General features: G+C 44.2%; 1 protein-coding gene across 1 annotated transcript in view; it reads left to right on the top strand.

The window, feature by feature from the left end:
* Window positions 1-26,573, top strand: part of P3H2 (prolyl 3-hydroxylase 2) — a 202,981-nt gene that overhangs the window by 171,605 nt on the left and 4,803 nt on the right. Inside the window, exons 9-14 of the mRNA XM_075556211.1 lie at window positions 6,520-6,647; window positions 7,261-7,356; window positions 7,905-8,055; window positions 9,493-9,610; window positions 11,129-11,204; window positions 22,414-22,554. Coding sequence (XP_075412326.1) covers window positions 6,520-6,647; window positions 7,261-7,356; window positions 7,905-8,055; window positions 9,493-9,610; window positions 11,129-11,204; window positions 22,414-22,554 — 710 coding nt within the window. The remainder of the gene's footprint in view (window positions 1-6,519; window positions 6,648-7,260; window positions 7,357-7,904; window positions 8,056-9,492; window positions 9,611-11,128; window positions 11,205-22,413; window positions 22,555-26,573) is intronic.

The raw sequence follows: 26,573 nt of genomic DNA, 5'->3' as shown, positions 1-26,573 counted from the left end.
TCATGATTTTTTTAAAAAGAAGCATGGCTTATTGCACAACACTGATCAGTTTTGAGAGATCCTTAATGCCTTTGAAGTGGTTTTTGTGGGTGTGAAACAAATGTTGAGGATTTTAATTGGTCCCTCTTATTATAGTATCAAAATTAAGTCTACTTAATATATCAAGTCATGTTCATGCCCTGATTTCATATACTTGTATCTATCAATAAACATTGTGATACTGGGGGGAAAGAAAGAAAAAAAGAAAAAGATCATGATTGACTGAGCTACCAATTTCTGCCATTTCTGGGAATGCTTAGTTCAATTTGCTAATAGATCTTAAGATGGTCTGTCAGATAGAGCCTTCTTGCCACAGATATCCAAGTCTTACCTAAATGAAACACAGCGATAGCACAGCAACCACTAGCAAACAACAGCAAAGACATATTCCATATGGTTTGATTGAAAGCAAGTAGGAGGGAAGTCAGAGAGGAGTGATGCTTCAGCGTTGTTGTTGTGTGGCCCCATCAAGTTGGCTCCTACTCATAGCAACCTTCGGTGCAACACAGGGAAACACTGGTTGGGCCTGCACCTCCACACAACAGTTCTCATATTTGAGCGCATGGTTTCAGCCTCTGTGTCCGTCCATCTCCTCAAGGGGATTGCTCCCTGGTGAAGAGTTACGCTCTAGGAAACTTGTAGGGGTAATTGTACCCTATATGGTCACCATGAGTTGGTCTCGACTCCGTGGTGATGAATTTGGTTTGGTTTTCTACTGTGCCAAGCCCCTTGGATGCGAATATATGCTTTCCAGAGTAGCATTAATTTCAACATTTCTGCTCTTCCACAAAGAGATTGTCATTTCCTCAATGTCTTAACAGTGTTTAGGGGATGTTGTGCATTGCACAGATCTGAAGTACTAAGAGAGAAGTGACCCAGGGCTACTCCTAGGAACTTCAGTCCGAGGACCTGCATATCAACTTATTCCATTTTTCCATTGCTCATCTGTGATGTTTTCAACCTCCAGCTTTCCAAAGGTCCTGCTAGAGAGCAATCCCAGAGTTAGTGAGGATGTGACAGAATGATGACTGACTTGGCGTTAGGAGCCAAATGTCCAGAATTGTCTGCTAAGATTACCTGCAGGGCAGAGAAAGATACTCAGACTCTGGGTTTTCAGATGCTCGTCTGTCAAAAGGAGACTGGTAACCTTTATGAGATGATGAATCTGAAAAGTATTTTTCAAACGGTAGAGGGATATCCTCATCGGAGCACCTCCTGGTGTGCATTTCCTTGTGCTGCCTGGAGTGACATGGGGCTATTTATGGTAAGATGATGATTTTGTGGTGAGACCCAGGCAGGGAGCACTGGACTGCCTTGCTCACAAAGGAGCATTTTCCTAGATGATCCGTCTTTATGGCAACCAGAGAGGCAGAGCCAGGGACATACTTTATGAATGAGAGAAGAATTAAGCTCTTTAATTCCTTGGACTGTGGTTAAAAATTGGCTGAGGTCTTCAAACCAAGTTCCAGAAACCACAACTTATTAGACTGTATTTTGATTTCTTTTTTAGTACTTTCCACAGTCTGGTGTACTGCTCGTCATCTGTAGGTGGGTAGCCTTGCTTTGTGAATGACACCAGTTATTTTCCCTTTGCTTTTACTGGGTTGCTGTCTTTTGTGGTGTTTTGTTCGTTGTTCCCTTTTCGTTGGTAGGTGGGTTGTCGAGAATTCTGAACTAGAATGCGAGTAGAAAAAGCTCTCTATAAATCTATGTGCTCACTGAGACTTGTTTGCCAGCAGGAAAAGCACCTGGCTAATACAGAGTAGCCTTGAACCTTTCAGGATGTAGACATTTCAGAACTCATCTTGTTCTCTGTTTCATCATCTGGTATTTGTATGTTGCTTAAAATACGTTTGGACAAGTTTCCGTATCCTGATAGTTTTCTTTTAAATACACTTTTTTTGTGTCACGTGCTTGTAAAATGTGTCAGTCAGGAAAAATCATGGTACACCAAGGAGTTTAACCATAGAAATAATTAACATAAGAAATCAAGCCATTAGCCAATACTAACACCTAGTAACCCAATAGAACAAAGTAGAACAGCCCCATAGTGTTGCCAGGTCTGTATTCTGTAAGGAAGCAGACTGACACGTGTTTGTCCGGCTGGTTCAAGCAGCCAACCTGTAGCTAGAAGCTGAGCACTTAACTATTGTGCAACCAGGACTCCTTGGTATCATAGTAAAAAGTCTCAAAAACCATCACTGTGTTATCACATCACCTTCCCCACATAAACACTGAAGACGAATGTGTGCATAAGGAAGTGTGGTGAAGAAGGCTGATGGTGCCCGGCTATCGAGAGATAAAGCGTCTGGGGTCTTAAAGTCTTGAAAATGAACAAGCAGCCATCTAGCCCAGAAGCAACAAAGACCACATGGAAGCAGCACGCCAACATGTGTGATCATGAAGGGCCGAGGGGACCAGGTTTCAAGCAACAAAGGCGGGGGTGAGAGGAATCATATCATTGTGAATGAGGGGAGCATGTGATGGGGACCCAATGCCCATCTGTAGACAACTGGACATCCCTTGCAGAGGGGTAGTGGGGAGGAATTGAGTCACACGGGGTTCAGTGTAGCAATAAGAAAACTCACAACCTTCCTCTAGTTCTTAAATGCTTTCTCCCCACAACTATCATGGTCCCAATTCTACCTTGCGGACCTGGTTAGACCAGAGGATGCACAGCGGTACACATGGGAACTGGAAAACAGGGAATCCAGGACAGATGAACCCCTCAGGACCAATGGTGAGAGTGGCGATATCAGGAGGGAAAGGAGGGGTAGAAAGGGGGAACCCAGCACAAGGATCTACATATAACCTCTCTGGGGGATGGGCAACAGAAAAGTGGGTGAAGGGAGACACCGGGCAGTGTAAGATAAGATAAAATAATAATTTATAAATTATTAAGGGTCCATGAGGGAGGGGTGAGGGAGGGGGAGGGGAAAAGGAAAATGAGGAGCTGATTCCAGTAACCCAAGCGGAAAGTGAATTTTGAGAATGATGAGGGCAACGAATGTATACGTGTGCTTTACACAATTGATGTATGTGTGGATTGTGATGAGTTGTATGAGCCCCAATAAAACGATTTTTTTAAAGTATCATGATGTTAATAATAAAGTATCATGATGCTAATAATAGTGTTTAGGAAAAGTGTCATTGTACTCATGTGTTATCAAGTAGGTTTCCTCTTCTAGGGACTCTAGATACTCGTACAAAGAGCAAACTACTGCCCAGTCTGTGTCCTCACAACTCTTCTACGTTTGAGCCCATCATGAACCCACTCTCTCAAGCCATCCTGTCGAGGATCTCCCTCTTTCCCTCTGCCCCTCCACTCTACCAAGCGCGATGTCCTTCTCCAGAGACTGATTTCTCCTGGTAACATGTCCAAAGTCCATGAGGTGATGCCTCCCAATGGTTGCCTCTAAGGAGCATCCTGGCTACACTTCTTCCAAGACAGATTGTTTGTTTGTTTGTTGGTTTGTTTTGGCAGTCCATGGTACTTTGAATATTCTTCACCAATACTGTAGCTCAAATGCATTGATTTTTCTTAGGTCTTTTTATTCAATGTCCAACTTTCATATGCACATGGAGTTACTGAAAGTGCCACGGCTTGAGTCAAGCACAGCTTAGTCCTCAAAGTACCATCTTTGCTCTTGAACCCTTTAAAGGGTACTTCTGCAGCAGCTCTGCCTCGTGCAATGCGCCTTTGGATCTCTTGCCTGCTGCCTCCATGAACATTGATTGCCAACCCAAGCAAGAGGAAAGTCTTCACCACTTCAGCCTTTTCTCCATTTATCAGGATGTTCCCTATTGGTCCAGTTGTGAGAATTTGGGTTTTCTTTACATTGAGTTGTCATCCATAATGAAGACTATAGTCGTTGATCTTAATTAATAAGTATTTCAAGTCCTCATTCCTTCCACAAAGCAAGTCTGGGTCATCTGCATATCAAAGGGTGTTACTAAGCCTTCCTCCAATGCTGACACCACACTCTTCTTCATAGAATCCAGCTTCTCTGGTGATTTTCTCAGAGTTGAAGAATGATAGGCACCATTCGACATGTAACTTTATATCAGGTTTTGAAAATTAGCTAATTATAGTTGATGTCATGCATGTTCAGTATATATATCAGATAAGATGGCAAAGTACAAACCATCTCATTTCATTAAAGTAATAGCTTCATTATCTTTTAGTTCCATTTCCACAAACTTTTTGAAGAACCCCTCATGTTTATATATGGAGGTATGTGTGTGTATAATTCATTCAAAAGAAGAGAACATGGTTTTAAATGGAGGGCTTGTTGACATAATCTAGAACCTAATAGTTACTAATTATATTTGCTATTTTTTAGCTAAACGGGGAAACTAGTGGTTTCTCTAAATAACTACCTCATTTTCATGTACTATCCTGAATTTTCATGTACTATCCCGAATTTTCAGACTTGTGGTTGTGGATGGATCTGTGTTCACATTGGACCTACCTAGTTCAAGTGAGTTAAATGGTTTAATGATCACAAATTATCATGAAATAAAACTGAATGAACTTAGAAAGTACTGCATTAATGAAGGTCAAAGACCATGCCAGCACATGTCTAGGAATAAAGATTTGTTTTAATTTATTAAACATAAGCAAAAGGACTACAAAGCAAGCTGACAAGGGCCATCAATACAAGATCGATGTTCAAAGTTGTTTCTTTTACTTTTAGCTGACTAAGGTTACAATAAAGGTTTCCTCCTTTATATAATTAAGCTTCTCTGATGATTTTAATCAGTATGTTGAGAGGCTGTAACCCTGATGCACACCTTTCCTTATTTAAAACCCTTGTTCTAGTTGAATAACTGGCTCTTGATCCGTGTACGATTCAAATGTTCTGCGATTCTCATTCTTCTCAAGGTTATCCATGGGATTCTAGAATCCACATTGTAAAATATCTTTGCTTAGTTAATAAAACAGACGTAAACATTTTCTGGTATTCTCTGCTTTCAGCCAAGATCCATCTGAAATGAGTAAGGCTATATTCCTTGTTCCGCATCCGCTTCTGAATCTGGCCTGAACCTCTGGCTGCTCCCTGTCAATGTACTGTTGCACCCATTGTTAGCTGTTCTTCAAAAAAAATTGCTTTCATGTGATATCAATGACACTGTTCTATAATTTCCCCATTCTCTTGAGTCACTTTTATTTGAAATGGGTACAAATATGGATTTCTTTCAGTCACTTGGCCGAGTAGCTATCTTCCAAATTTCCTGGCATAAACAAGCAAATGCCTCCAGTGCTTCCTCAAATTGTTGAAACTTTTCAATTAGTGTGTTAGTCCTGGTAGACTAGAGAAACAAATCCAGGGAGACTCATATGTGGATCAGAAAGAACTTTATATAACGAGTAATTGTACATTAAAAACATCCCAGCCCAAGTCCAGATCAAGTCCATCAGTCCAATATTAGCCCATATGTCGGATATCAATCTAAAAAGTCCACTTCAGACTCATGAAACGCATGCAATGACACTGACTGCAGGAAGATCACAGGCCAATGGGTGGGAAGTCTTGTGGATTCAGCGGTGGTGTAAGCATCTCAGTGCTGGCAGGGGATCACGTGGCTCCTCCAGCTCAGGGCACTAGTGTAGTTCCTCGTGTCTTGTCAGCATCAGTGTTTCCCAGGGATTAAGTGTGTGTCCCAGATTGGCAGACTAAACTCCGCCTCTTCACTGTTAATCCTCTTAAATTACAACAGATTATGTAACTACCATAATTAGTCATCCATCGGGGCCTTGTTTTTGGCTAACGCTTCAATGCAGCTTGGACTTCGTCCTTCAGCACCACTGGTTCTTGCTCAGATGCTGCCTCTTGAAAAGGTAGCACATCAACTAGTTCTTTTTCTTACAATGACAGTGTTTACTTGCCATCTCCTTTTGACGCTTCCTGTATCATTCAATATTTTGCCCATAGTATCTTTCAGTATTTCAACCTGAGCCTTGAAATTCTTCTTTAGTACTTCCTGTCAAACAAGTATGTATACTAAAGTTTGGGGACAGAACCATCCAGTAATTACACACACTGTTGTAGCAGAGCTATGAACCAAGGACAATGAAGAAGGGCGAACCCAGACTCTTGGGGAATCCTGGTTCAGTTTTTTCCTCAGAGGACCTTCCTCTGAAGGTCCTGTGAGATGCCCAGTCTACTTTGCTGGGTCATCACTTGAATCAAAGTACAAATCACTCTATTAGTCAAAAATACTGTGCCAATGTAATATATTATTATGACATGTGGGGAAATATGGTAGTCAGGGATCTGCCATTTCACAAATCTACATTGTGTTGTGTCATATCTACACTTATCGTTGTGTTTCAGAATTTATGCTCTGTCTTTCCATTCCGAAATAGTCCTGAGGAAACTGACCCTCTCAAGACTGCACCTTGAAAGCTGATGGATGTTCTATGCTTCCCCCTCGAGGGTAAAGTAACAGACCCGGGAATGCGCTCTGTCCCTGCAGGTGGCCCTCTGCTGTATGAGAACATCACATTTGTCTATAATTCAGAGCAGCTGAACGGGACGCAGCGGGTTCTCCTGGACAACGTCTTATCAGAAGAACAGTGCCGGGAGCTCCACAGCGTGGCCAGTGTGAGGACGAGGAGAGGGTGGGGCGTCTAAGCCCAGGGGTTTGGGTACCATCCACCAGGGTGGGGCTCATTTCGAATCAGTGAACTAGCCCTGAAATCTCACTATGTTTGGGAGTAGAGCATTGATTCCAGAGGCATATTCATATCCTTTTGGATTGAGGTGATTGTAGTCCTTCCAGTGACCGCAGCGCCCCCCTCCCCCACCCCCCACCTTGTACCTGTGGCATCTGGAGTAGCCATTAGCTCAATTCCTAAAACAATAATCATGTGGCAGGTGTCATATCTGTTGGATGATGTAACTGGAAAAAATCCAGTGAAAAGGTAACTGCACCCAAACTAGAAAGAACCATATAATATTTTATTTAATAATTAATCAATATATTAATTATTACATGCAACCCATCTCTTTCATAAAAGTAGCTGTATTTTCATATTCAGGGTAAAAATGACATCTTTCACTTGTGAAAATCAGTTAAGGCAGGCAGTTTTAAGCAACTGGGCACAGTTGAATTTGGACTTTGGTTCTCAGTGTCCTGCCGTCTAGGCAAAAGGGGAGACCTAGTAAATCTTTAGAGCTCATTGACAGAGCATCTTCTTGTGTTTTTTTCCCACAGGGAATCATGCTTGTCGGTGATGGTTACAGAGGAAAAACTTCACCACACACTCCTAATGAAAAGTTTGAAGGGGCCACTGTCCTGAAAGCACTCAAGGTAATGTGTTAACTTCTGCGGGGGGTGGAGGGGTGTGATGGCTTTGGGCCCCTAAGTATCCGTCTAAGGCCTTCTGTGAAAGACAGATACCGCGAAGGGGAGGGATCGAATAGGCACCTCCTGGGAGAGCTGAAGGGGTTAATCCTAACATGGCACATCCTTTGTTCTTAATCATCCAGCCATTCCTCAGGCAGGCCTCCAGCTACCAAACTTTACATTCCCGAGCCTTGGACCTGACAAGTCTGATGCAGCCTCTGTCCCCAAAGAGATGAGAGCTGATGTTCTGATGATGCGAACGTATTCCAAACCGTCACCCTCCTCTGTAAGGGAGGAATGCACAGCGAAAGGAGAGATAAGACTGATACGCTTTCCCTGCGTGACGGGAAGACACTTCTCAATCCTTTATTGCCTTATCCCAAATCCCCACATGTGTACTAGCAGCCCCACTAATCCACACAGAGCTGGCCATAAGATATGGTCTTAATGCAACCTGGTGTCTGTTTCCTCCAGGCCCCCCAGTGGTTTCTAATGTTCTTCCTGTCCTTCAGTTTGGTTATGAAGGCCGAGTCCCACTGAAGAGTGCCCGGCTCTTTTACGACATCAGCGAGAAGGCTCGGAAAATTGTGGAATCCTATTTCATGCTGAACGCCACCCTCTACTTTTCATATACGCACATGGTCTGCCGAACAGCCCTGTCTGGTGAGCTCCCAGCGTCTCCCTTAGCACCGCCCCTACCATGCAGCCGGAAAGAAGACAATGCAGACCAAAGCTATGGCATCTTAGACCAAGAGCGTTATGTCCTGGATCAGAGGAACCTGCTGACGCTCCGTCTTCCCTTATTTCCTCCGCTCGGGTCACCCGAAGGCCCAGAAGACAGACCTTCACTTGTGCTGCTTCTCTCGTTGAACTCCACTTCTCCTTTTCTGTCTTGCCCAAAGCAAAACAAAACAAAATGCAAACATTTCTTTACTTCTGGTTCTCTTTTCGGAGAACCAGAGCCTGTAAATTGCGTTCACCATTGTGCCCACAAGCTCTGAGCGGCGGAACATAGAAAACGAAGGGATTGTTTGGAGAATGTTCTGGAAAAGACAGGCCTCTCGCTCCTGTTACCTCTTCTGTGCACTCCCTCTTCCACCTCCTGCTTCAGGAAGAACAGTGCCGCAGAAGACTGCCACGCTTTAGTTTTAAAAGAGTTTATTGTTACTGCATCCACATAGCACACAATTCGGTAGTTCAATCATAGCAAGAATTGTCTCATCATTACCACAATCAGCGTTAAAGCATGTTCTTCTTCCTAGAACTCACCCCTATTCATATAATTATTGTTTATTGTGGCAAAAATAAACACAGCAAAGCATTCTCTACTCCAACAGCTTCTCCATGCATAATTCAGTGCCACTGATTGTATTCTTTGTGTTATATAACAATTATTTATTTCATTTTCCAAATTATTCCACCACCATTGACATGAACTCAATGCTCCCCATGCAAAAACTCTTCCTCCTTCACCTGTGGTACCAGTGGTCATGTGTGGTTTCTTTTTCCTTTCCTTTTTTTAAGGTAATTTTCTTGAAATAATGTTCACATAGCATGCACTGTCATAGCTAATCTGTTTTTCAAAGAATTGCATAAACATCATCACGGTCATGTCCAGTGCTCTCTCGGTCATTGTTTGCTATTTCCTCTCACGCTCCCTACTCCTTGTTCCCAACAAATCATCACATCAGTTACCGTCTCAGCAGCCACTCCTTCTGTGCTTCATAAACTGGGAAATGCTTTTTGCATTTTTACTACATCCATCTCTTTGCTCCCGCACCGGAAGTAAAGCACAGGAGATGCCCAAGATGCGTTTATGCATATTTATGTCGGAGCCTTTTAGAGCTAGAGAGACAAGTGCGGCTTAGTGCAGGTTTCCCATCCAGCTACGGCCCAAACCAGAAAGAGAGTTCCCCATTGCCTGTCCAGGGCTCCTTCCTCTAGTGTGTTCTGCCCCGAGTCTCCCAAAATTGGAAAGAGGCACCAGTAATGGGCGCAGACAGCCAGTTGTCAGCTTTGCTGTGTGTGTGTGTGTGTGTGTGTGTGTGTGTGGGTCCCCGCACACCATCGCTCATCCTCCCCTGCTCCATTTTCTGTCAGGTCAGCAAGATCGGAGAAATGACCTCAGTCACCCCATTCATGCGGACAACTGCCTGCTGGACCCCGAGGCCAATGAATGCTGGAAGGAGCCTCCGGCTTACACATTCCGGGATTACAGGTACAGCCCGCACCCACTCAGGACCGGGCGTCTGTCCTGCTATTATCAAAAGCCCGTAGCATCTAAAGGTGGCTGTGTTGCTTGCCATCATGTCATCTCTGTGAATCTTGCCATCTGGATTTGACCAGCAAGTGATTCTCACGTCTTCTCTGGAACAACTAACACATCTAAGCAATGACTTTATCATCTCACTTTAAAAAAATCTAAGTATCCATGTGCAGTTTGGATTTTCCAGATTTTGTTTCGTATTCCACCGAGGACATTTCTGTTTCACTGCAAAAAGAAAGCGTAGTCCATCCATCTACTTGTTTTTCCTTTAACACATCTTGGCCTCCACTGACACACACCCCTCGTGTGCATGTCTCTCTGTGAGCATCGGGGCATGATGCGGCCAAACAGAGGGATCTCCTTGTGTTGCTGCCTTCCATCCGTGAGCATGAGACGTGTATCCATATTTAATAAATGGCCATTCAGATGAAAGGAGATTTCAGGCCACAAGGAGAAGAATTGGGAATTGGAGTCACTGCAAAGAAAACAAAGCAAACTCACCACCATAGAGTTGATGCTGACTCACAGTGACCCTGTAGGACAGGGTGGGACTGCCCTTGTGGGTTTCTGAGACAGTAACTCTTTACGGGAGTAGAAAGCCCGTATTTCTCCTTAGCAGTCCTTAATGGTTTCGAACTGCTGACCGTTTATGGGTTATAGCCTAACACACAATCACTAGTCCACCAGGGCTCCTTGGCCTCCTTATAGAGTAGTGTGTTAATAAATAGTACGGTATGCTATCTACAAAGATGTGTATTGAGCGCCCCCTACCTTCAAGGCTAAGCTAGACCTCACCAGTCTTATGATGCTCTGAACCTGGGGAGAAAGACAGGCTTTCTACTCCTGCAAAGAGCTAGTCTCAGAAACTTCTAGTAGTAGGCCTACCCTCTTCTGTGGGGTCACCCTGAGGCAGCATGGGCTCAATGTCAATGAGTAGTAAGCATTAATAGGAACCCTCGTGGCCTTGTGGGTTACACGTCGGAATGCTAATGGCAGCAAGGTTGGCAGTTTGAAACCACGAGCTGCTCCCTGGGAGAAAGATTTTAGTATATAATCGTAGGAATGGCTATCAGTTACCCAGCTCTGCACAAAGTTGAGTTTTATGAGGACCTAATCCTCAGGCATCACAAAGAAGTAATTTTGTCATTTTATCAATGAAGAAACTAATACTGCGAAATGTCACATCAATTAGCCCGGTTCATATACTAGTGTGTAACTGGGACTTGAACCCCAGTGGCTCTGGAACTGAGGTGGCTCTATGATGAAGCACATGGGCACTGGCTGGAGGTGAGCGATTCGAGGCCACTAGTTGCTCTGCGGGAGGAACATGTGTCCATCTTAGCCCTCCAGCGAGCTGAGCCAAATTCTAAGGATCAAAGAGCAGTTGGGAGAAGGTGCCACCAGCTTGCTTTACAAACGTGATGGTCTTGGCACATGACCTCACTAGACATTGACCCTTTCTTCTCACAGTGCCCTTCTGTATATGAACGATGATTTTGAAGGAGGGGAATTCATATTCACTGAGATGGATGCAAAGACTGTGACTGTAAGTACTTGTATTTCTTTCCAGTTATTTGTCATGTTATCATTTCATTTTTGCTATTTTCTAAGAACTCATCGACTGTCAGATTTCAAAATACTTCTGAGTTCAAGAATTCAAAAAGTCAATAAGGTCCCAATGAATGTATGAATCATACAGTGTTAGCAACAGCGATGAAAAAAAATTGAGTCCATTTTGTAGAAGAAATCAAGAATGGATGAAGGATTTAATGATGATCACAGAGCTAATTAGTGCTAGACTTAGAATCAGGACGTAGTGGGTTATGTCTTGGGCTGTTAACAAGGTCAGCAATTGGATCCCACCATGGGCTCCCCCCGGAGAAAGAGGCCACTTTCTGCCACCACGAGGAGCTGCAGTCGGAATCCATGGGGAAGTTCTTGCCTCTCCTGTGGGGTCGCTCAAAGCCAGACTCAACTTGATGACACTGAGTGAGTTAAGTCACTGAAGCCCAAAACATCCTGAATGACTTTCTAAATGACTCTGTTTTTCCAAGCTGTCTGCAGCTTTATTAAAAATATTTTCCATGAACAATCCTGGCATTCCACAACTTTCAAACTCCCTTCTTTAAAGAACTACCGAAACCAGAATGACACTGTAAAACCAAATGACAACTCCACCTGGCGCTCTGAGCAGGGAAAGCTTTGCGTGAGGAGGGACATTTCACAGTTAACAACGTCCCATGAGCAGACCCTGACCTTCAGAAGATGAACTGGAGATGGCAGAGCTGCCAATCATCTGAAGATACACAGTCTGCACAAAGGACCCACTGCTCATTTCAGGGATGCCACTAGGATGGCATGTCCCCGGAAGCCCAGACAGCTGGACAGATGAACAGCCAACCTCCTGAGCCCAGGTCCCAGGTCTCTAGGTTTATGGCAGTCAAGTCTATGCTGTAGGCAGAGAGGGAGAAGCGGTTATGAGGATGTTAAAAACAAATGTTACCTTTTCCCTGTCACACGGTGTCTGTGCCAAGGTAGCTCATGTGTGAGTCCCTCCTCCTGGGGACCAAGAGGGAGTCTCTCAGAACTAGATGGGCAAGATGTTGTCTCCTGGATCAATCCAGCCTTGGAGCACGCCTCTTAGTGATATCTCTCCGCCCCACCCGCCAAAAAACAATGAAGGGTTCCATGTGAAAGCAACGTAACTTTTTTTTTAAAGTAAAACAAAATTCTGCATTTTTATAAAGTTTGATAAAAAAGTAGTATTTCAAAATGTACAGCCACCCAAAGTACACAGTTACAGAGAATGCACAACTTGCCTTCAGTGCTCTGTGTCTGGTCTGTGTTGGCATCTCCATGTTCAGCAGGGCTGGTCCCACCCTAGCCAGCATCAGCGTTCTCCTTGTTCCCTTTGGGCACCTCCTTTCCCTTCTTTTCTGGGGCCTTTTTAAACTTAGCCCCTTGTTTTAGAGGAGCAGGTTTAGGTTTAGCAGATAACCTTGCTGATCCCCTCTGAGGTTCATCTCGCCCCTTGGCTCTGTCCCTTCACATCTCCTTCAGTCCTTTTCGTGGGCTGGGCGGGGATTGCAGCAGGGGCAGGTGCTGGACGCGAGAATACAGCCATGGTTCAGGTGTTAGTCCATCGAGGGGCATCCTCACCTCTTCTTCATGCTGCTCTGTGGGTTACTGTAAAGGAGCTTAGTGTTCTGGAAGGAGTCCTGGTGTCAGAGTGGGTTACACTTTGGCTACTAACCACAAGGTGAATAGTTTGAATCCACCAGCTGTTCTGAAGTTGGAAGATGAGCCTTTCTGCTACTGAAAAAAACTTTAGAGCCTTGTAAACGGGCAGGACCATTTCGGCTCTGCCCTGTAGGAGCACTATGAGTCAGGTGAACCCCGTGGCAGTAAGTTTGGTTGAAATGGGTCTGTTTTATTTTGTCGTTTTCTGCACATTTGAGTTGCAATATTGAAGGATTGTATGGGCAAAATATTGAATGATACAGGAAGCATCAAAGGAAAATTGAAAGAATACACAGAGTCATTGTACCAAAAATGAACTGGTCAACACTGACTATTGCAGGGTGTAGACTATGAGCAAGAACTAACGGTGCTGAAGGGAGAGTCTCAAGGTACACGGAACACGTTAGCCCAAAACAGGGTGCCTCGAATTGATGAAATACCCGTTAAAATACATCATAAAAAAATACTGATGAAGCTCTGGAAGCTCTAACTCCCCTGTAGCAAGAACTGTGGAAGATGACAGTTGGCCAGCTGACATAAGGAGATCCACATTTGTACCCATTCCAAAGGAGGATGACTCAACTGAACGCCCAAATCATAGAACTGTATCATGGACATCACATGCAAGGAAACGTTTGTGGAAGACCACCCAACAGCAGTTGCAGCAGGACTTTGACAGGGAACAGCTAAAAAGTTCAGGTCAGATTCAAAAGAGGATGTGGAACAGGACATATCATTGCTCATTTTAGAGGAATTTTGGCTGAAAGCGGAGACGACTAGAAAGTTGTTCACCTATGTTTTATTAAATATGCCAAGGCATGTGACTGCGTAGATCATAACAAACTGGGGATATCCTTGAGAAGAATGGGAATTCTAGTACACTTGACTGCTCATGTGGAACTTGTAGATGGATCAAGAGACAGTTATTTAAATAGAACAAGGGACTACGGCATGGTTTAGAATCAGGAAAGGTACGCATCAGCGTTGCATCCTTTCACCATACGTATTCAATCTTTATGCTGAACAAGTCATCAGAGAAGCTGGGTTATATGAAGAAGAGTGTGGCATCAGAATGGGAGGAAGGCTTACTAGTAATCTGCAGTGTGCAGATGACACGACCTTGCTTGCTGAAAATGAAGCGGACTTGAAGCACTTGCTCATGAAGATCAAGAATCGCCGCCTTCCTTATGGATTACAAGTCAGTGTATAGAAGACAAAAATGCTCACCACTGGACCAATAGTTAACAGCATGATACATGGTGAAGAGGCTGAAGTTGTCAAGGGTTTTGTCTCCGTGGACTCATCATAAATGTTCATGGAAGCAACAGTCAAGTGAAGAAAAGAAGGGATGTGTTAAGGAAGTCTGTCCACAAGACCTCGTCAGAGCATCGAAAAGCGAGGATGTCACTTTCAGGACTCAGGTGTGCTTCACCCAACCCACAGCGTTTGCAGCAGCCTCATACGTGTGGGAAAGTTGGACACTGAGTAAGGAAGACCAAAGAATTATTTATGTATTTGAATTGTGCTGGAGAAGAATATAATACAATATAATACTTATACATTGGACTGAGATACGATTCACATGGTCGGCAGTTCAAAACCATCAGCAGCTCCACAGGAGAGAGACTGGGCTTTCTACTTCTAGACTTTCTAGTACTGTCCGCAATTACAATCTTGAAAAACCACAGGGTGGGAGAGGGAGGGGGTCACTATAAGTCAGCACTGACTCCATGGCAATGATTTTGGTTTCATGGTTTGGCTAATAACTTTTTTGGTAAATAGCTTAAATATTGTGGGGGGTGTTGTGATGCTTTCTGATCTGGGAAACGATCATCTAGATGGGAGCTTAAAATCCCTACACAAGATTCTTACTTTCAAGGAATCTGCGTGCAGAAAACATTCGATTACTGAGTTCTATTAGCATTGAAAATGCCGCGCAAATATGCTCAGCGTCTGGCACAGAAAGAGAACCAGGCAGGTGGTTGAAAAGATTTCTTTGCCTTTTCCTCCCTCTGGTGGCTAAATTAGGAAATGCTCAACATTTGGGGAAAAAAAATTAAAAACTGCCATCCACTAAATTTGGACTCAAAAGGGCTCTCGGAAGGGCTTTAGGGACCGTCAATTCTATGAGAGCAGACAGTCTCTTTCCTCTTCTGCACAGCAGCTGGTGTGTTTGAACAGCCAACGTTTCGGTTCGCAGTTCAACACGAACTGGACAGGGCCGCCAGGGCACTCAAAGCCCCCTGCCGTTGAGAGTCTTCCTACTCATAGAAAGCCCGTGGGGCAGGATGGAGTTGTTGCACCGAATTTCCAGAAGGATTTGTACAGAAGCAGACTGCTAAAACTTCCTCCCCCCAGAACCACCCATCTTTGGTTAACTGCCTCGTGCTTAATTGCTGTCCCTTGAGGATTCCTTTTATGCTGTGTGAGGATCAGCAGTACATAAATTTTCGAATTTAAGTTAACTAGAATTCTGCTTGTTTAAAGACTTTAGAAGATTGTGAAATTTTTCTATTTATCAAATAAAATCTAAATGTTTGCTGTGCGCAGATGAGAAATGTAGTATATTTTGTGTGTTTTATGACATTCACACACATTTTATACTCTTTTTTTCTCAGTGAGACAGCCACTAATCATCCCGGATACAAATAAAAGCTCTGTATTCCTGGGTTTTGAGGTGGACCCTATGTTAATTCTTGCTAACCTGTGGATGGCTACAGACTAAGTAATCAAATGTTTTTTTCGCACAGACTCCTTGAAAGTAAGAATCTTGCATTTAGACTAAGACAGGTGTATTGATAGAACTTATCTGCAGCCATCCACTGTTCTCAGATACATGTGTAAATGTTTTCATTTGGGGTAAACCAATGGACGCATGAACTGAGGAACTCTGATGACGCAGTGCATTAAGCTTTGGAATGCTGACCAAATCGTTGGCAGTTCAGGCCCACCTGACACTCCTGGGAAGAAAGCTAAGACAGTCTGCTTCCATGAAGATTTGCAGTCTCCCAAATCCTATGTAGATCTCCTTTTGTTTCTCAGAATCACCGTGAGTTGGCATCCACTCGATGGTACCAGACTTATGTAAGAACCGAACCCCTCATTGTGTCATTATTAGGTGCTGTCAGTCAGTTCCAACTAATAGAGCATCTGTGTATAACGGAAACACACCCTGCCCTGTGCCAGTCCGCATCCACACAGTGTTCCTCAGTTTAAGACCATTGTTACATTGTTACCACCACTGTGCCAGTTGGTCTTGTCAAGGGTTTCCTCTTTGTCTTCGCCCCTCGACTTTACCAAGCACGACATAACATAGCTATAGCACATCCCTGTCCTTGCCTCTAGGGAGCATTCTGGCTGTCCTTCTTCCAAGACAGATTTGTTGGTTCTTTTGGCAGCCCATGGTATTGTCAGTATTCTTCTCCAGCACCATCATTCCAATGCACTGACTCTTCTTTGGCCTTGCTTATTCAGTGTCCACTTTTCACATGCGTATGAGACGATTGAAAATGCCATGACTTGCATCAGGCATACCTTAGTCCTCAAAGGAACATCCTTGCTTTTCAACACTTTAATAGGTCTTGTGCAGCAGATTTATCCAAGTCGTACTTTTTGTCATGCTCTCATATCACTTTGAACTAACACTTCACTTTTTATAAAAAATAAAATAAAACAAACAAGCCCTTTTGATATAGTCTAAGAGTAGATTTATTTTTAAAGTTAAGTTTTACTTCAGCTTGATGCACATTGTGGATATTTTCAGGACATCTAGTAGAGCACTGAAGGTATAGTAGATTACACATTGGACTGCTAACTGCAAGGTCAGCAGTTCGAATCTATTAACTACTCAGCAGGCAAAAAAAAAAAGATACTACCTTGTCCTATGTAAATTACAGCCTCCAAAACCCAAAAGGGGCACTTCTACCTTTTCCTATAGGGGCACTGTAAGTTGCAACCAATTTCATGGCAGTGAATTTGGTTTTGCAGTTTTTATAGATAATTAAAACTGTTATCTTAGTCAAATGCTTCTCTTTCTCAGTGTGTGTGTTCCGTGTATATGTGCCAGAATGCCCCCGAGAAGCACTTCATCTCACATACTTTGGGAATGTGATCAGAAGGGACCAAACCAAATTAAAATTCAGTGCCACCAAGTCTGTGCCAACTCATAGCGACCCTGCAGGACAGGGTAGAACTGCCCCTGTGAGTTTCTGAGACTGTAATTCTTCATGGGAGTACAAAGCCCCATCTTTCTCTCCCAGACAAGCAGGCTGGTGGTTTTGAACTACAGACCTTGTAGATCCCAGCCCAATATGTAACCTGGGGGAGGGGGTGCCATGCTTGATAATGTTGAGGGTCAGCCAAAGAGGGGAAGACCTTCAATGAGATGGATAAAAACAGTGACTGGCAGTGTTTCATTCTATTGAAATAGGGTTCCTATGAGATGATACTGACACAGTATCACCCAACAGCTCTCACATATACATGAACACATACACACACGCGCTTTATTAATAGCAGAGACCTTGATAAATTTCTTTTGATTTTTTTTATCCCAGTTTAATTCTGGAAAGATAAACATAACCTGGTAATGGCCTAACTTGGGACCACACAAAGAACTAATGCCTTTCAAGCTTTTTTTTTTGCTTTGGAAAAATCCCGAAATTGTATAACTAATTGAAACTTGGCTGGAAATTTACAGTTATTCAAGACAATTGCAGGGGGGGAAGAGGCTTGTCTGACTCTTAATCATCAATGAGATGGAAAATTCTATAATAATTGGAAGGCAAACTTGGATTATCTTCAACAGCAACTTTTGTTGGTGAAATGTGAGGATTTGTGGTTTCTGATAGTCCTTTTGTGTTGTGAAAAATTGCTTTCTGTCTGAATGGGGCTGTATTCCTGAAATGTGTTTACAACAGTTAGCTCAATTCAGGATATATTTTCCCATAGAAACAATATCATAGAGGTTGTTTCGCTAACCAAACTACGGCCAGTTAGTTGATTTTGTTCCATAGCAACTCTTTAAGAGCAGTGGAGCTGCTTGTTAGGGTGTCCAAGCCTATATTTAAGGAAGCAGGCAGCCACACCTGTCGCCTCTAGAGGAGCTAGTAGCTTTGAGTTTCCAACCTCTCAGTCAGCAGAAAAGCGCTTCAGCCACTGCACCACCAGGACTCCTGATTGGATCACTCCCAGTCATTGATTCTTCTTTGTTTCTGATGTCTAATCCCTGCTGCCCCTGGTGGAATAAGATTAGCTCTAGCAGTCCTTATGTATTTGTAGGTCTGTAACAAATCCCTAAACCAAAGTGTGTCAGGCGGCAGATAACTTCTCTTAAACATTTCCAAAGTCCCTCCTGTGTAAAAGAACTTTCAATACATCTAATTCCATCAGAAGGAAACCTAAAACTGTCCCCAATATGACACCTTAACACACATAATATGTTGGAAAATGTTGTAACAGAGATGGAAGTACATCGAAGCAATGGGAAACTTGGGTTGAGTTCTGACCAACATAGGGAATGAGTGGCCCTGAAAACATCACAGGCCACATCAAAAAAAGTTTCTCCTCTCATATTTTTTTTAATCCTTCAAGAAGTCTCAAAACCTCAAACTCAAGCTCAGTACCCTTGAATCTCTGCTGACTCATTGCGACCGTGTAGAACAGGGTAGAACTGCCGGACTGTAGCTCTTTATGGGAGAAGAAAACCCCTTCTCTTTTCCCTTGAAAAAGTGGTTTCTAACTGCTGACCTTTCTGACCACAGCCCAAAGCGTGAGTCACTACACCACCAGGCCTCCTTCCGCAGAGTCTCTAGGTCCTACAGAAAGGTAAATACTCAAGAGCTAAGTGAGAGGCTAGTTGTTATGACCTGCCCAAAGGACACTGGGAGAACTCGGCTTGGCAATCTGCTGCAGAAGGTTTGCAGTCCTGCAAGCCCTGTGACATGCGCGTCTCCTAGAGACACAGCACACGGAGTCGTCACCATGCTGGCAGCTAAGAGCGATGCCGAGAAAGAAAGGCTCCCGGGGTTTGTCCAGACCAAAGCAAGCAGGGTGATCCTGAGGGAAATTCACGATGCACTTCAGGAAAGCACCTTGGTAAAACAAAGCCGCTGAAGCCAAACTCTTCTCCATAGACAAGGCAGATCGCTCCCAAGTATTGTGAAGAGGACACTCATCCAAACATGAGCTTTCTTCTGTTCAGCATTCCTGTACATGTTCTCCCTGACACCCCACCACCGTTCTGTGCCACTCTGACTTCTTTGTACTTCTCCCACGATCCTTACCCTTCCATGAGTACATCACACAGTCTGGGAGTAACTGTGCTACATAGACTCCAGGAATTTCACATTGTCCATGAACAATAGGCATCCCATTGTATTCATAAGGAAACCAAAGGTCCTTGCATTAGGCATATGCCTGCTCCGGTCAGACAAGAGTTTGGGTAAGACCCATTATATCCAATAGTAGAATAATGACTACCACATTTTCATTTATTTATTTGCTTTTACATTACGCCCCTCCCCCAAGCTCTTGGGTAAGCGTTGGATTGCTAACTATAGGTTGGATGGTTCAAGTCCACCATATGATTTGTGGGAGAACGATGTAACTATTTCTGTAGCAATTTACAGCCTCAGAGACTCTAAAGGTAGTCACTGGGAGCTGGGATCAACATGATGGCAGTGGGTTTTTTATAGGGCCTGGGCCATCTGTCTCTATTTTCCCAAGGAAGAAAAATATACTTATACCAGATATTAAATATTTTCTCCAAATTTAGAAGCAAGGGCCCTAATATCCAGTTGCTTAGGCCCCCTCAAATCAGAGAGCTTAACTCCTTTGATGTAATGCCCTGGCTCGGTGACGCCAGTAGTATCACCTTCCTGTGCACGATGGGACTTCTCACTCAGCATTGTGGGGCAGCTCCATCGCAGTGAAGCAAGCATGGAAGGAAGGAAGGCTCTCGGTCATCTCAGAGCCTTCCCGGTCAAGGGGAAGGAGGACTGAGGGGGAGCTCTAGGGTAGTGTGTTCCCAGGAGCTTCACACCCATGGCGAGTGACCACTCCATGAGAGCATTACCAAGGAAATTAAAGTGTCACATGGGATTAGCCTAATTTTTTTTATATTTAAATGTTTAATGCCTGCATAATATATATGGACACATCGTGAGAGGTGATCGTCAAACCTCGTTTGAAATAGCCAGTCCTGACATTGCATATCAGATAACTCACCCATCTTCCATAAGCCCAAAACCAAACTCGCTGCCATTGAGTTGATGCAGACTCATAATGACCCTACAGGACAGGCTAGCACTGCCCCTGTGAGTGTTCAAGAAAGGCCCCCAGTGTTTGTTCAATAACTGCTTACCGGAATAGAAAGCCCCATCTTTCTCCAGAGGAGAAGTTGGTAGTTTTGAACTGCTGAACTTGCTATTAGTATTCCAAAGTGTAATCAGTCCGCCGCGAAGGTTCCATTTGGCATGCTTCCTTGAATGGCATCCTTATGTTTCTCTTTTATTCTCCTGGGCCCTCAAATCTCCCAAAGAAGGGTTGAATTTAATTGGCAGTAAGTTTGGTTAGTTTAATTACATAAATTTAATTAGCTATGCAGTAAGCCTGGTTAGTTTAATTGCATAAGTTAGCCATGCCAGGAGAGAAATTATTTTTACTTACCAATAGCTGTTTCTAGATTGATGATTTTCTTTTCATCCATCACTCAGCCTATTTCTACTTGGACATGCCAGTCTTCCTTGTAAAGTTGTACTTTGCAGCCCTCTGAGTGCAGTAGTCTGACACAGCTTACCATGTCCTGTACAGCCATGAAACCATGGATTGACGTAGCCTAGTGCCCATTGCGCATCGCATACCGGCTTTTTCTCACAGTGTCTCAAGACCACCTTTCCCGTGCATTGCGGGACTTCTCGCGCAGCATTATGAGGCAGCTCCATCACAGTTAAGCAAGTATGGAAGGAAGGAAGGCACCACCATTGTGTGCTGAACTATGAAGCATAGCACCGTACCCTTCCAGCTGAGAAATCTCCTTTGGAGATCCATGCATCTTCCTCAAACCTTGTTTAATCATTGCTGACCTGTGAGACAGGTAGTGCTCACCTCTAGTGCTAAGTGGAAAGCCGATTATTTTTCTGCCTCTGGTGTTAGGCGCTCTGGTGGTGGAATATATTTGTGTTGGGCTGTTATCTTCAAGGTCGGTAATTGAAACCACCAGCCTCTCTGACAGAGAAAAGGTGAGGTTTTCTACTCTGGAAAAGAGTTACAGTCTCAGAGACCCACAGGGACAGCTCTACCCTGTCTTTCAGCGTTGTGAGTTAGAATCCACAGGATGGTCGTGAATGAGGGTGACTGGTTCATTTGTGAAATTGCTATTCCACTTTCAGTGCGTGTTGCCATCTAGTGGGAGCCTGTGTAACTGCATGGATCTAAACTCAGGCCTCATTTCATTAGCCCAAGAGCCAGACCCGTAAGGACATATGTGTCCCACTAATTGTATGAACCAGAAAGATATTTTCATTTATTCCAAATGGCTCCCATTACTGAAAACATATGTTTTCACCCAACAGTTCAAAAATTGAAAATATGTTGGTCTTGAAAGGATAAAGAAAACCTCGGGAAAGCTGGAAGAGGGTAATCGATTCCCATTGCCAATGAGAAAGACCAGAAAGGACCGTGCGGATGGTTTCAGGGTATTCACGAAGCATCTTAGAGGAGGAGCAGACAGTGGGATGCAAAGAGAACCTTAAAGCATCAGCCTCTTTGCATCAGTTTAATAGACTGTCAGCCCTTGAAATCCCCAGATTTAATTCCCGAACAAGCGTTGCCTTGTGTGAAGCGCACCGACCACAGATGCTCAGCTAAGGCCGTGCGTGCTCGGAACTCTAGGTGTGCCCGTGACTTGTTTCTGCCATTCAGCAGGTATTACATGTGCCTCAACTGCGTGTGAAACTCCGTGCTAACGCTAAAGTTAGAGGAGTGGATTTCTTTTCTCAAAACCATTTGATTGGAACTAATACGGATATCTCCTCATCCCATGATTCCATCACATCCACCAGCTTTGTACAATGGGTACCTCAACCACTTTCAACACTTCGTAAACTCCTTCGTACCAGCTCTCCTTTACCCTCCCACCCACCCCAATGTCCCCTCAGGAGCCCTGTGCCCCTTGCTGTTTCTACTGGTCCATCAATCCTTAAGAGAGCCATTGCCTTCGCAGGGCTGGCAGGCTACCATAAGAGCACTTAGTGAGCAATGACTCTGTGCTGGTGACTGGGTGAAGAATATAATCTAAACTCTTTTGTTTTGTGAGGTAGATATTCTTTTGACCAGGTATTGGTTTCATAGCTGCGGCCATTGAGACCATCTGCATTATTGAGCCCCGGGACCCCATTGTTTTCTCACTGAAGGTCAGAGCTTGTCCTGAGTAAACTCACAGAAGACTAGAAAGGGAGGATGTGAAGTGTTTGGGATGTAAGAATCAAAAGGCTCATTTTTGCTTTGCTTTCCAGGCCTCTATAAAACCCAAGTGTGGGCGTATGGTCAGCTTTTCATCGGGAGGAGAGAACCCACATGGAGTGAAGGCGGTCACCAAGGGCCAGAGGTGCGCTGTGGCTTTGTGGTTTACCCTGGACCCTCTCTACAGGGAATTGGTGAGTCTTCTGACCTACCCAGAAAGCCAATTAGAGTTCCCATAAACCTCCTTCCTGGACTGATGGGCTTGTGGAGGGGGACTGCTCACTATATTTGCCAACCACTGATCAGCCCTAATGATGTAGTGGTTACTCAGCGTTGGACTTCTAACCACAAGATCAGCAGTTCAAAACTACCAGCGACTCCATGGGATAAAGACAACATGTCTTACTCTTGAATCATCCTTGTTGAGCTTTCTTTGAAAACAAACAAACGAACAACAATAGCATCAGGAGAAAGGAATCCATTCTTTCTGGTCACCAGGAAAACTCATTTCTTCTCTCAAGAAGTCACTGAAACAAGCCTGAGCTCATCTGTGAAGTATACCTGAAAGTGGGGGTGCAGACACCTGGAGGACTACTCTTAGTGGCTGTCCTCTAGTCATTAACCCATGGTGACCCATGTGTTCAGAGTAGCTGCTTCATAGGGTTTTCAAGGTTGTATCCCTACGGCTCACCTGGAGGCCTCTTTCCCAAGGACCCTCTGAATGAGTCTGACTGCCAGTTGTTGGCATGTAGTAGCGTGTTTACCCACTTGTGCTGTCCAGGGACGGACTCCTTTGAAGGTTGTTAGATGAAGAATATTGGAAGTCGCTGAAGACAGTTCGTCCAGATAGATGCCCATGAGCTCTGCCTTACTTGAAAAACTGTGCTTGGAACTTTTCCTATAAAGATACAGAGGGACGAATGAAGACAAATGAGTAGAAGCCACTGGGAAGACAATTGGGCCCAACATTTGTAATAACTTCTAAATACTCCCAGCTATGTCCCCTGTCAAAGAGTCACCGCTGCATAAGAGAACGGTCTGATTTATGAGGGGTGAGGGTACCGACACTGAATGTGTCCGATCAAAGACTCAGCAGCTGCTTGGTGAGGTGATAAAGCTGAAAGGAGAATTCAGCCAGGGGCTGAATGGATGGGCTCCGGCAGTCTCATCCAGCCCGCAGCATTAACAGAGCCGTGGAATTCTGTTCTTAAAAATGGCTTTCTGCCCAATTTTCCTCTTTAAGCTCCTATTGACATTTGAAAGGGCACTGGTCGTGTAGTGGTCATGAATCAGGCTGTGATCTGCATGGTCGGCAGTTTGAAACCACCAGCAACTGTATGGGAGAAAGACTGGGCTTTCTACTCCTGTAAAGCCAGGCAAACCCACAGGGGGTCACTATGGGTCAGTGAATTTGGTTTGTAGTTTTGGAGACATTTGAACATAACTTCATAATACACTGTTTGAAAATAATTTTTCTCACATATACTCTTCCTCATCAAGACTAATTCATGCATGTGTTTTTGTTTGTTTGTTTTAGTGGTTAAGGGCTTGTAGGGAATTAATAAGTTACCACAAATCAGGATTGGTCAACTTTAATGACCCGGTCATTGTCCCCAGCAACAGCCATTCCCAGCCTCTCCGTCGTCTGGGCTCTTGGCCTTTGGCTCTGTGGGCCAGGAAGCCCAATGGTTGCCTCACAGTCCCATCGTCTCTCTCATTCTGTCTCCTGTTGCCCTGGCCTTCTTCTGTGGTCTCCACCCGGCTCCCTTCCTCTGACCCATAGTCCCCATGCCACAGTCAAAGGTGTCCTAGTCTCAGCCCGGCCCCTTCCAACGGAGAACCGGAACCTGCTCTTCCAATGGTCTTGTGCCGCACAGTTTTCACAACACATTCCCTAAGTATTATTTGTAGGCATAGCACACATTTAATCCAAGCTTGACTACGCATCCGAGGAACTGCTTGGTTAGCCAAAGGAGAGCAAACGGTAACCCTTAGCACGGGGGCTTGGAGAGACCTCATTTCCTGTGCACCGGGATGAGGAAGCAGGAGGAGTTGGGGAGTCTCCAGGGAGGCCAGTGTGAGCTCAGAGCTAAACAAGGAGATGACACCCAGACCTAGGACAGAGAAAAATCATTGTCCTGGCAGATTGGGACAGAGATACTGAGTTCTTAAAGCTTCAAGTGGCACCGAACAATCTCCTTCACCTCTGAAGCTCTCCTTCTATTCCAAGAAACCACACAAGTTACATGATGGAGAGTGGCGCATGCCCCATTAGTCTCTGGTGGCATAGTGGATTATGTGCTGGGCTGCTAACCCCACAGACAACCGTTACCAACAGCTTCCCAATGGGAGAAGATGAGGCTTTCTACTCCAGTAACGCATCTCAATCTCCAAGACCCACAGGGACCATTCTATCCTCTCAGGAGTCCTACTGGCATAGTGGTTACATATTGGGCTGCTAACAGCAAGGTCAGCAGTTCAAAACTGCCAGACACTTCACAGGAGAAAAATGGACTGTCAACTCCCTTAAAGAGTTAGAGTGACAGAAACTCACAGGGGCAGTTCTACCCTCCCCTTTATGGTCACTGTGATTCGGAAAAGACTCAATGTCAGGATGTCAGTGTGTTAGGTTTGGGCTGTATCTATAAGAGAGGATCCCTGGTGGTTGAGTGGTTACCCATTGGGCTGCGATTGGCAGGATCCGCAGTTTGAAACCACCAGCTTCTCCCTGGGAGAAAGGTGAGGCTTTTTACTCCTGTAAAGAGTTACCGTCAGTGGGTGAGGGTGGGGGAAAAAAAAAGAGTTACCATCTCAGCAGTGCCCAGGGGCAGAGCTACCCTGTCTTATAGGGTCACTATGAGTCAGAATTAACTCGACAGCAGTGAGTGAATGGTTATCTCTCTTTAGTATTGGGCTCAAGAGACCCTCAATATATTTCATTATTCAGCATCCCAACCCTCTCTTGCAGTGTACTATTATATCAAAATAAATAAACACAAAGTAAATTCTCTCTGCTCCTATGCCAATGTTCCTTCCCCTGTTAGAAAAGCATTGGCTTCTCACAGTCTTCAGGCAGCACTGACATGTACTGGCTGCAGTGCCTCTTCAGAAATGAATTGAAATATCTCAGTGATGGCCTATCATTTGAAACACATTGTGATTACCTGAGAATCTTAAAAACAAAAACAAACCTTGGTTACAAAAATCCAACTTATATACAACCTGTAGTTACAAACCAATTCCCCCTACCGCCTGTGTTAGTCTGGGTATACTAGAGAAACAAATTCATGCACACTCATATATGAATAAGAAAGAAGGTTATATGCAAGAGCAAATAAATATTGAAAAAACATCCCAGCCCAGTCCAGCTCAAGTTCATGAGTCTGATATTAGCCCATGTGTCCAATACCAATCACTAAAGTCCTCTTCAAACTCACAAAACACATACAATGACACTGAATGCAGGAAGATCGCAGGCCAGTGGGTAGGAAGTCTTCTGGATCCAAAGGCGATGTAAGCATCTCAGTGCTGGCAGGGGTCTCTACGTGGCTTCTCCAGCTCCAGAGGTCTGGTTATATCAGGGAAGGCCCATGTGGCTGCTCCAGCTCCTAAGGCGTAGTGCTATGTGTTTTGTCAGGAGAGTGTGTCTCAGGGAATGAGCAGAGAGAGAGAAATGTTTCCTCCCTCCGAGGAGGAAAATCCAGGAATTCTGAGAATTCTCAGGAGAAAGCCATGCCCATACAGAGGTTTCATTGGTTATATCTTCATTGACAGGCCAGACTCCACTCTTAATCCTCTCAAGTCCCCAAATGACACCAGATTATGTAACTACCATAAGCCTATTCTACTAAAATTTGAAATACATACAGTGGTTAGTAATGCCAAATGGACACTGCTTTGCAAGATGCATCAAACCATTTGTGTTGATATATTACTATATTAAGGATATTTTAGTAATTCTGCATTTGTGTGTGGGGGTGTGCATAGAAAAGTACATGTATGCTATATACTAGAACAAACTTTGGACTAACTGCCTTTAAATAAAACTTTCCTTAATGGTTCTCACGTATGTATGAATTAGACTTTGAGGTAGTTAGTTTATTGTGCCAACCTGGCTCATAAACCCATGTGGGGTTAATTGAAGGGTGGAGGAATAAATGGCTTGGTGAGCCTCACCTTTCTAGTTCTCAGGTCTCTTGCTTTATGATGGGAA

This window comes from Tenrec ecaudatus, chromosome 8 (assembly GCF_050624435.1).
Source record: "Tenrec ecaudatus isolate mTenEca1 chromosome 8, mTenEca1.hap1, whole genome shotgun sequence".
Taxonomy (NCBI): Eukaryota; Metazoa; Chordata; class Mammalia; order Afrosoricida; family Tenrecidae; genus Tenrec; species Tenrec ecaudatus.
This window is presented reverse-complemented; position numbering and strand designations above follow the sequence as displayed.